Below are 12023 nucleotides of genomic sequence, written 5' to 3'. Positions count from 1 at the left end.
TTTGTTGCAAGGAGAGCCGGATGGGATTGCCACTTTGTATAACATGTATATCCATCACCCTGGGTGCTATCCGGAGGCCCCGGAGGATTGAGTGTGAGCCAGCCGCTGTTTACTTTGATATATGTGAGCTTATTACACTTAGTAAAAGTGATTGTTATTTTTTACTCACGTGGATGCGTCTTGTCTTCTTCTTTTTGTTTAATGATTGATATGATTTGGCCTGTGGTGATGCTAATAAGAGGACAGCAGCACGTACATTGCCATTATTTGGGACTTTTTTGATACTGGACTTTATTTGTATTTATTGTATGCTGTTAAGTGGATATGTTGCACACTTGTGCATTCCAAATATGTATATGTATATATATATATATATATATTTTGTTAAAATAAAAAACTTTTAATTGTATATATTTAACTATAGTGCATCATATAAGTTTGTGTTTTCCATGTATTATATCCCATTCATTTTATAAGATATCTTATTATAAGTTCTATACAGTACTTTATAGATTACATTTTTTCCTAGATTGGGACGGCATGGCAAAGTACTTTTAACTGTACCTAGTCAGAGCAGTACGGCAGAGGAGAAGTTCATCAAGAAAGGCGAAGCTCCTGGGAGCGATTCTCTGCTTAATCTAGACCCTCTGAATACTGTGTTTTATGTTGGGGGAGTGCCTGAAGGATTTAAGGTATGAGTTGGAGCTCTAATCATTTTCACATGTTGTACACTATACAGGCATATATTTACAGCCTGGGACAAGATCCAGGTTTAGGGCTAGGGGGAGGGTTAGGGTTAGGCTGTGGGGAGGGAAGGTTAAGGTTACACTGCAGGGGGGAGGGTTAGGGTTTAGTGTTAGTACATTTACCTAGTTGTTTCGGGATTATGACTATCAGGACGCCGCTGTCGGTATTGTGATCACTGCCATCCTGACTGCCAGGATCCCATACCCAACCCGTATATACATGCATTTATACACACATATACTGGAACCACCACTATCACCAGAAACCAGTAGCGTCACACGGTGGTTCGGGGGGTGACACCAAGGTGCCAACTCCCCCTCAGTGACAAGAGCCAAGTGCATTACTCGGTTCCTGTCACAGTGAGGGAGCCGGCACTGCACACAGGGCAGTCTGCACCTCCGGCACAACCCTACCACCCCCGAGTAATAAGAAGTTGAACACCAAACGGGGGTTCGGCCAGGAGGCCACATCCCCTTCCCGTGAGGCCACGCACCATTTTTTGTCGGCACGTGGCTCTACCGCGCGCACTCTAGCCCTCCCCGTACCAGGTGTCTGTTCAGGGAGGAACGCCACTGCCAGAATCCCCAAGAGTATTAGACAGCAGGCATACTGTATGTTGGTATCCAACACAATAGATGAAGGTAATAGAAATAATATACATTTTTAGGTATACTCTATATTATACACTATGAGGACTAGAAAGAATATATATTTTTTTATTGACATTTTTTTTTTTATTTAACATAGTTACTATATGCTAATCAACTTTAATTGAATCTTTAAGGTCACCCGCACAGGCAGTGCATACATTACATCATTTACAATCAGAAAAGATTATAGGTAAAATAATTTACATATGCATTTAATATGCATTAATATTAATATTGCAAGCATCTTAACAAACATGGCATATACACTAGCAACTAATAACATAATGGTAGGCTTTGTGTCTGACATTGCTGGTGTGTGATTTACATCTGCTTACCGGTAATTTGTTTTCTTCAGATCCCGGACAGTTTGAACCTACCCGGCTTTGTTGGCTGCCTGGAGCTCGCTGCTGTAAATAATGATGTTATCAGCTTATACAACTTTCAGAACATATATAACATAAATACATTCACAGCGCCACCTTGTGTGAGGTAAAGCAAATGTCGCAGTTTAACATGAAATCATTTAATATTGTACAAAATAATTTATGCAATACTGAACAAAGATATTTTTATTTTAAAATATAATTACTTAGGGCAGTTATAAATTTTCCATGAAACCAAGGTTAGCCCTATCGTAATTGCTCATACCACAAACATGCACACTAAATTAAAGTTACACTAATAAAAAGAATACATTTCTGTTTACTATAGCTATTCTGGTGTTGAGATCATACAATAGATTAATTATATCAAATAAGTCACCAGTGATTTAAAACTGCACAGCGTAGAACTAGTTGTACAATATTCTAGGCTTACTTGATTAGAGACCAGTGCAATGTACTGATGTCTAAAAAAAAATAATAATAATTTGCCAAATTCACAAATAAGAAATTTTAGGCATTGTTCACACATATGCACTGGGAAAATGGGCAAAACCCTTTCAGGGATGGAGGGATGGACTCTTATGGCACTTTGCATGCATTGCACTTTTACCAATACAATGTATTGTGCTGGAAGCATGCATCAACGTATAAGAAGCAGGGTTTGCTGCGCTCTAGACATTTTAAGGCAGCATTCAACTTTAGAACACAATGCTAAAACCAGCACTACTGAACCTTATTTGTATCAAGATTAAAGTGCGGCTTGTAAATTTGTCAGAAGTTTGCTGTCACATAAGTCTGATTCTAATAATCTTTATTAACAAACAGTCTTTTTTTAAATCTTTATTTTTTTCTAAAATATATATATTATTTAAATGTCTCCTCAGCACTTTATTTTGGTGGTTTATGAGGCCACTTGCACGTTTTAAGATTACTTTTAAAAACTTAGAATCCAGGCATTCAAATATTGGCAGAACATTTGTGCAAAGTGCATTAAACGTCTCCTCTTTATAGCTTAAACCACAACTTTTGTGACTGAGCTAGTTCTGCCTTGTCTTTTAGAGACAGCTCATATTTACTTTATTTGTGTGGGATGATCCTATTTGATATACATTATAATAAAGAACACCTTTTGCAGCATTTTTTATTGCAATAAATATAGTTTGAATAGTCTGCTCAGCTCAATAAAATTGCTTTCTTTGAAGATTGCACTCATCTGTGATCTTTGAGAGTTGGAAGTACAGTGAAATGGGTATACATTACTCAGAAGAAACATACACAGAAAAAGATTATATTTTCACACATATGCACATCTTGAGATGCATATGCCTCTGCCTCAGCAGCAGTACAGTATATGTACCTGGTTTACTACAAGTCATCATCTGTGTCACACTGTGTGTACTTTCACCTGCTCTAGGCTTGGTGCAAAAAGATACAGCATATATACACTTATGTGTTGCTCTACATGGGACACATTTGCGTGATCGCATCTGTACTAAACCTTGCCTAAGTGATGATGGGGGTCTATGTACTAAGCCCTGGAGACAGATAAAGTGAATGGAGATAAACTACCAACCAATCAGCTCCTAATTGTCAATTAAATGCTGTGTTTGAAAAGTGACATGAGTTGATACTTTATCTCTATCCACTTTATCTTTCTCCTAGACTTAATACATAGACCCAAATGTCCCTTCACACCCCAGTTCTGCCTCCTTGGTGGCAGGTGTAGACACTACTAGAATGCTGTTTACTCAGTGCTGTCATGTCTCTGTGCGCTCATTTAGCGCTTATACATGCAAGATGTGTTGCGCAAACAAGCATACGTTCAATTTTGCATGAGTCCCATAATATGACAATATGTAATCTAGAATTTGGGATTTACTATAAGATATATCATAATAATAACTTTTGTTTCATAGAAATAAGTTGGCTTTCAGCCAGAGCCGTGCCGCCAGCTACTTCTTTGATGGTACTGGCTATGCTGTAGTGCGCAATATTGAAAGGAGAGGACGCTTTACACAAGTCACCCGTTTTGACATTGAAGTTCGAACTCCTGTAGATAATGCACTTGTTTTCCTAATGGTTAATGGAGTAAGTACTTTGCTATTCATAATGCTACTGTATAATGGTCTCTCATTTTGTGTCAAGTTACCCTATAACATTTTTATTATTCCTCAGACCAAATTCTTTAGCCTAGAAATCCAAGATGGCTACCTAAGGCTGATGTATGACTTTGGCTTCAGTAAAGGTCCTGTGCTTCTTGATGACTCAATGAAAAAAGCTCAGATCAATGATGCAAGATATCATGAGGTATTTTTTTCAGAGATGAGAAGTTTGGTTTTGAAGAAAAAAGAATACACCCGAACTTTGGGGTTCGTGTCGAATTGAGTCCTGACTCTGATCACTTTGGGGGTTTTGAGTAGAATTGAGTCCCGGCTCAGGTCTTCCCACAAGTCAGATCAAAATAACATATCTTGAATGTTTTTGAATGAATATAAGTCTCTCCCTCGTGATTTCAGGTGCCAAAATTAGGCAAATTTTACTGGAAATTAATTGTTATTGATGTTAACAATAAAAAGAAGAATTACTAGTGCACAACTCCAACATTACTAATTATATATAATATAGTACATTTAGCAATAGAATTTTGCAAAAAATAAATAGAGGTTTTGGCATAATCATGGCCATGGTTATGGGCCTACCCACAGCACCAAGGTAACCTCTGAGGGTAGGTCCCTAACATACTGGGTTTGGAATCCAGAGTGCAGGACACCCCCAAACAGGTGCAGCTGAGCCACCCCAGGGCATCACTCTAATAAGGAAAAGTGAAGTGTAAAAAGGTGTTAGATAGATAAGAGCAGCTACTGCTGCATATAGTAAGGTGAAAAATAAAGATGTGAAAATAATACATATATATTAAACAAACAATAGAGGTGCTAAAAGTGCAAGAAAGGAAAAATGTGTTTATAATGCGATGTCTTGAAGCAGCCCAACCAAAGCAATCCAGGGGACCCACGCCCCAAAAATCAACCCTTAGCTGCACTACAGTATAAAAATGTTGTAGGACTTACCTAGATTGTGCCTCTTATTAAAGTGCAGTCAAAATGCCAGATCCCTGCTTAAACCAATAGGGGACATGTGGGAAGGGGTGCTATCCTAGGCTGAAGGCGTCTCATACCTTCAGGTGTGCATAGATGTTATTAATAATAATAATAATACAGGAAAAACAGGTCCAAGTTACTTGATTTTAGCTGTTTTTATCAATTTCTTCAAGAAATCAAAAACCAAAACCAAATCATAACACTTGAGGGTGGTCTTTCCAAAACCAAACCAAAGGACAATGATGAATCATAAGCAAAACCCTAGGACTGCGCACAGCCCCTTCCATTGTATTCCTTGCTTGAGGAATCCGTAACTTTACACCTACAACACTCTTTAAAAAATATACAGGAGCTTTACCTTGGCTGGAAAATGGTTAACATTTACGGTATTTACTTATTGCACAGTATGCTAAATTGAAAATATCTGTAAACATGATATTCATTTTGCATAAATGAAGCTAACAGATTAATCATAGATTTCACTGGCAAATTTAATTTTCCAGATTTCTGTAATTTATCACAATTCCAAGAAGATGATCTTGGTGGTTGACAGAAAACACGTGAAGAGTGTTGACAACGAAAAGACTTCAATTCCATTTTCTGACATTTACATAGGTGGTGCTCCCTCACACATTCTGCAGAGGTATGTTCTTTCTTCTCAATAACAGGATTGACTGACTGGGGGCAAAAAAGCTGTGTCAATAAGCTTGTCAGTGGAACAGGACACATTAACACTGTCAACCACATGCACATGTTGAAGTGCAGCAAGTTTATTCATGAGAATGACAGGAAGATGTCTCGTGATTTACCACATTTTACAAAAGTACAACTCAAACTCTACAGTACAGTTATACAGTATACAAAGGCAACTGCCTCAAGTCGGTTTAAGATAATAATTTGATTTACTTATTTTAAAATCTGTGATATGTTATTCCATATATAACTTAACACATTTAATTGTTGTCAACAGAGTGAGACTTTTTATTACAAAATAAAGATGTTGTGAGTATTACATACAATAGCTAGCAGTTACAGTAGATTCAGCTTTCACTTCAATAAGTTATAAGTCAGTGTATAGAACTTGGTAGCTGATTTAGTCCTGCTCGCTAGCAAGCGATCGCTCGTAGGTGGCCGATTTTTTAAATCTGCGCGTGCGCGAACCACTGCAAACGATCGGGAAGCGCTCGCTCGCCCAGCATAGACAGCCCAATTGAATGAGTGACAGGAGAGGCCGTTTGTGGGTGATAACAGGGGCAGGCCACTAGAAACGGGGGAATGGAGGTACGAACGCAGGTGTGCCTGAGTGTTTCAACGCCGTTTCAGAGGCGTGCATAATTAACAGGCAGCGTCATAGTACACGTCTCTTGGTTGTATTTCACACTGAAGTGATTGCAGTGCTTGTGGCAAGGTATAGTCAACCTCAAGCGTTGCAAGCACATCCGATGGTGCTCGATGTATCAATGTTTTCATGCACTTCCAGGAGATGACGTGCGCAAGTGGGCATTTTAAGAATGGCTGGTGGGCGTCTGCATACACAAAGTGATCGCACGCCAATACATAGTTGGCGTGCTAATGCCTTGCCGTACGATCGCCTACCTTGCTGGGCGTGCGCTGGATTTGTATACGCTGGGAGCGAGCGAATGCATCTAGAGAGCGGGTCTGAATGAGCTCCTTGAATCAGAGTACATTATGCTGAAGTACATTGCCAATAAAACTCTGAAGTTGTTATTAAAGCAAGCTGTCTTGTATTAGTACTAGTATTAGTAATGCAATAAATAATATTTATCTTCTGCAGTATGAAGACTCACCTGGCTGCAGACATTGCCTATAGAGGATGCATGAAAAGTTTCCAGTTCCAGAAAAAAGATTTCAATCTCTTAGAAGAACCAGAAACCATTGGAATCAGTTATGGCTGCCCCGAGGAGTCACTTGTAAGTTGTATGATACTGTAACTATTAGGGGTCAATCCAGTTAAACGCGAATTGGGTCCTGTGAGCTGTTCTCCCGGCGAACTCACACTGAGAATTACATTTGAAGTTAATTTCCAAACCTGCATTGATTTTTCAGAGGAAATTTGCATTTCTTTGTGCAGATCCCACAGAGCAAGTGAAGGGGTAGGGAAAATATTTATTTTGTGGCAAAAATGTCAGGACACGGCCTGATTCAGAGACGGATGCAATGACGTTATTTACATAGATCGAGCAATTGTTTGCCATTGTGCATGCGTATAAGCCGTACTGCGCATGCGCAGCATTTGTCTTGCAATTCTGCATGCACAGAGAACCCATTCTTAAAGTGAGTGACAGGTAGTCTGCATTTTGGGGAGGTAATGGGGGATGGTCAGAAAAAGGCAGGCGTGTCTGACCGTTTAAACGCCATAACATGGGCGTGCATAAATTAGCCATTGTGATCTCATACGCAGCATGAGATCCCTCTGTGTGTCAGGAGTCTGCGGCTGGTCAGACCTGCCACAAGGGCTATATGGCTGCGCGGTATGCGTCAATGTTACCAATATTTACACAGGTAAGTGACGTCGTAAGCATATGAGAAGGCAGCAGTGGGTGTCCCTATGCTCGGCTAAGGTTTGGAACTATTGGTATATTTTCGCAGCTGCGTTCCATGCAAAATCGCAGCTGTGATCTCTGTATAAGGTCCATAGTGCAGAACAGTACGCCCCTTTCCAAAGAATAATCACACACTTGGAAGGGTTAAATTAGAATAATTTGGCCAATAAAGACATTACAGTTTTTCAGGTGAATATCTCTAAAAAGCTCAGTAGCGGGTTAAATGATTTGGGACAGGTATGTGGAGGTGTAAATTATATGGGACAGGTATGTGGAGGTGTAAATGATGTGGGACAGGTATGTGGAGGTGTAAATGATTTGGGACAGGTATGTGGAGGTGTAAATGATGTGAGACAGGTATGTGGAGGTGTAAATGATATGGGACAGGTATGTGGAGGTGTAAATGATGTGGGACAGGTATGTGGAGGTGTAAATGATGTGGACAGGTATGTGGAGGTATAAATGATGTGGAACAGGTATGTGGAAGTGTAAATGATGTGGGACAGGTATGTGGAGGTGTAAATGATATGGGACAGGTATGTGGAGGTGTAAATGATGTAGGACAGGTATGTGGAGGTGTAAATGATGTGGGACAGGTATGTGGAGGTGTAAATGATGTGGGACAGGTATGTGGAGGTGTAAATGATGTGGGACAGGTATGTGGAGGTGTAAATGATGTGGGACAGGTATGTGGAAGTGTAAATGATGTGGGACAGGTATGTAGAGGTGTAAATGATGTGGGACAGGTATGTGGAGGTGTAAATGATGTAGGACAGGTATGTGGAAGTGTAAATGATGTGGGACAGGGGTTTTTGAACTTGCAGAAGAGAGTTAAAAGTGTTTATTCCAACTTTTTACAAAATTATATAAAAACAATGAAACATTACTACAGTATATAGACATTTTTCTGTACCCCAAAATGCTGGTAAGTTTACATTTATGAAAAACACTTCCTCGTTATCATTTATCAACCATTAATACATAATGCTAAATTTAGCCAATTGAAACCTTTTAAGGACATTTAGTACTTTCCTTATGGCCACTAGCAGCCTTCTTTATGGTCCTGCTATCTCTGTTGTCTCTTTTGCGGGTCCAGGGTGGTTTCCCCACTTTTTCCTGCTCTTCTCCCAGGTCACATTTTGTAGAAAAGTTGTAAAACTTTGCTGCAAGTACCATAAATTGGTATTTCTAATTGGATCTCACATTTCCCAGTTGCGCACATTCAGGCCCGCCAACAGCCGCTGCGGGCCCGGGTAAACAAGGGGCGTGGCCTAATCTCCCACTGCAGCTCAGCACACGCTGTGTGCTGGGCTGCTGTGAGGGAGGGGGGGGCGGCGGCAGACCCAGACCCCCACTGGGCCCCTCAGGAAGCCCGGGCAATTTGTACCCGGTACCCCCCCTCTCGGCGTCCCTGCGCACATTCACATGATGTATGACAGTTTCAAGCTACTAATTGAATTGACCCCTTAGTCTCTTTGTGAGACAGAAGCTTCCTTTCTTTGCTTGTAATCTGATTATTCCAAATGAAAATCTGTTAATGCTTTTTGCATCCAAAGAGTAAGTAAAAACAACTGTCAATTTCATAATATCTTTTAAAAAGATGTAGTCATATGAGACATAGGTAAGAATAGCTTAATTTATTTATATAAATATTGTTTACATAAATATTTTAAATACAGGTATATAGCTGTTTATTATTTGACTGATTATTCCCTTTTAACCATAGATGTCTCGCAGAGCGTATTTTAATGGACAAAGCTATATTGCATCCAATCAGAAGTTGGCTCCCTTTGATAGCTTTGAAGGGGGTTTTAGCTTTACCACATTACAGCCAAGTGGACTCTTGCTCTATCACTCTGAAGGGGTGAGTACAAATTCACCATAATAATAATTATTTATGTTAAAAATACATTATTTTCAAATACCATGTACAATAGGTTAGGTTATGAGTCACTTATGAGCTTACATTATTTGTTTTAAAATATTTAGAAGCATTGTACAGAATTATAACTATGGGGTGAATTCAATTAGCCGCGGTAATTTACCACACGCTAATTGAGCCCCTGGGGTTATCCAATCAGCCCCGAAGTGTGGCCGCTGGCAGCACTTATCGGGGATTTTTTTTTAAGCCGGCAGTGAAAACACATGAACCTATCACATATTCTATGTGTATTCGCCCAAATACTGATCTTTTTTTTGGGGGGGGGTGGGGAGGAACAAGCTCTAATTGAATTACCCAAAGTTAAAATATGCAAAAAAGTAAAATGTTTCGCCCCCGAAAAGTTATCGGGACTAGTTGAATTCTCCCCTAAGAGTAAATGGAAGAATTTAAAAGAAGAAGGTATTATTAAATACACATGCATAGTATTGTGTCAGTATCAAGCAGTTTTTTCCAAACATCAGTCTAGTTGTTTATACTCTACAAAAAAAAGATCTCAGGTTTATTAGGTGACATAACAGAGCAGTGATGATGGTGTAACCAAGAAGGTGTAGCCTGCTATGTCACATGAGCTGGTGATCTGTATTTAATTATTTAATGGCACTCTAGTTTGCATTAAATGTATATATAAAATGAACATAGGCCCTGATTCGGAGACTGACGCTCTGAAAGAGCGCTCGCTCTGAATCTGGGTGTTTTTTGTTTTCTTTTGTGCGGCCTTCTGGCCGCTTACATAGCTGTGGGTGACCACCTACAGCTATTGCGAGCAGCCAGGATGATGGTCGCGATGGTCAAGACCATTGCGTTCACTTGGGAACGCCTCTGTTTGTGAAGCCACCCCCCCACCACGCCTACAAAATGGGGCGAGCTGTCGATCAACATCGACAGCCGCCGCTTTTTTTTTAGTGAGCCACGGAGCGAGAGAATTTCTCTCTCGCTCCGGGGCTTGCACACGCGCAGTGCGGCCGCTGTGCGTGTGCAGAACACTTCATTGACCCACTCGCGAGCCCTCAAGCACTTGTGAGCGGGTCTGAATCAGGTCCATAATCTTTAGAAGTACATCGTTTATAAAAAAAATTGTTTTGGTATCATGCTGTTTAGAAATTCTTAATTTGCACCATGTTATTGTTGAATTTGCTGCTGTTTTGTACATTTGCTTTATCCCTTTGTTTTAAGCAGTTAAATTAAAGGTATAGAAATGTAAACAATAAGTATGTATGTTTTAGTAATCACATAAAATTAGATGTATAATCTCAGTTCATTAGTTTACAGATATTTTCTATCCTTTCTGGTTTTCGTGTCCTTCAGAAATTGGGCCTTTACTGTGCATGTGCTGGAATCACACATTTATTTATTAGCCACCTAGTAAAGGGACCCGCCACATTCTGGGTCACTTTGGTCCGCCACCTGCTTCTCCTCCTCCCTGGTCCAACCCTGCTATATACTTACCCCATCTGTGGCGTGCACCCCAGCTCCCACTGTACATGCATGTTGATGACGAGACAGACCTTTGCAGATTATTGTATAGATACTAACATGTATGTATTGGTCAGACTTCCATATGCTCATAAGAGCTTTCCACTGTGCTACTTTGTTAGCAGAACAGGGGTTTCCACATAAGTGGGTGCCTTTGGGGGGGTTTGCCAGGCCTCCCTTACCACTGGCCCCTGTGGCAGCTGCACCCCCTTGGGGTGGGCCATACCCTAAGTCACTGTTTGGAGTGTTCAGGCAGAGGGGTGGCAATTGTCATGATCTCCAATGTATAATTGTCTGCATATTCTCCTAGGCAAATAACTGGCTGCTTCTTATGAGTAAATTTACTAAGATCTGTGTTTGTCCCGATTTGCATTTTCGGGTAACAATATAACTTTTTTGGCAAATCGGGAATTTACTATCATAAAAGTCAGGTGATTTCTTCATTTTTTTAGGTTGAAATCAAGGGTTTAATGCCGCAAATTCGCCCGTTTTGAACAATAGAAATTATATCACCATCGGCTCAATTCGGAAGTATTTTTCACTTATTTCATACAAATCGTGAATTTACCATTATTCGTTTTGCTAAAGTCACCCGTTTTACACTCAAATCAGGGACTCAATAGAAGTTTTAAATGCACCACCTCCTGAGCTGCGAGTTGTCATTCAACATACACAAATCAGTGTGATTTGTGTATGTTTCTGAATGGCAAGTGTGTTGTAATGGTTAAATTTTTTTTAAAAATGGCATGAGGTCCCCCCAAAATGCTAGCCAGGCCCGTACTTGCCTGCCAGTCCTGGTACCTAAAATTAAAATTCCACCGTAAATTAGGTACCAGCCCTGGTAATGTAGGTGAGTATGTGTGTGTGTATGTATGTAATAAAACTGTACTTTCACGGTGTGTGTGTTGTGCATTTTTTTTACACATTTCTTTACAGGTGAACTACAGGTACCACATACACTATCAACCCGCCACCCACCTCCCAGGGGTGGCAGGGATAGCCACGGGCTATCAGCCTAGGCCAGGGGTGCCCTGAAGAGGGGGACCCCTTTATTGGGGGTCCCCAACTCCCCAGTGATTCCTGGCCTGGTATGACTAGTGGTCAGGACTGATGCTGTGGCTGGGGGCCCGGTGAAAGGGCTCCCCTGGCTGTGGCATCAGCCCCCC

At 40.5% G+C, this 12023-nt stretch overlaps 1 protein-coding gene across 1 annotated transcript in view; it reads left to right on the top strand.

The window, feature by feature from the left end:
- LAMA4 (laminin subunit alpha 4) overlaps positions 1–12023 on the top strand; it is a 163967-nt gene that overhangs the window by 128699 nt on the left and 23245 nt on the right. Inside the window, exons 23-29 of the mRNA XM_088460491.1 lie at positions 530–692; positions 1753–1886; positions 3697–3868; positions 3956–4087; positions 5382–5521; positions 6674–6809; positions 9169–9306. Of these exons, the coding sequence (XP_088316617.1) occupies positions 530–692; positions 1753–1886; positions 3697–3868; positions 3956–4087; positions 5382–5521; positions 6674–6809; positions 9169–9306 (1015 nt within the window). The remainder of the gene's footprint in view (positions 1–529; positions 693–1752; positions 1887–3696; positions 3869–3955; positions 4088–5381; positions 5522–6673; positions 6810–9168; positions 9307–12023) is intronic.

The sequence above is a fragment of the Taudactylus pleione genome, unplaced genomic scaffold, assembly GCF_031769625.1.
Source record: "Taudactylus pleione unplaced genomic scaffold, aTauple2 ptg000046l, whole genome shotgun sequence".
Taxonomy (NCBI): domain Eukaryota; kingdom Metazoa; phylum Chordata; class Amphibia; order Anura; family Myobatrachidae; genus Taudactylus; species Taudactylus pleione.
Note: the sequence above shows the minus strand (reverse complement) of the source record. Positions and strands in the feature narration are given on the sequence as shown.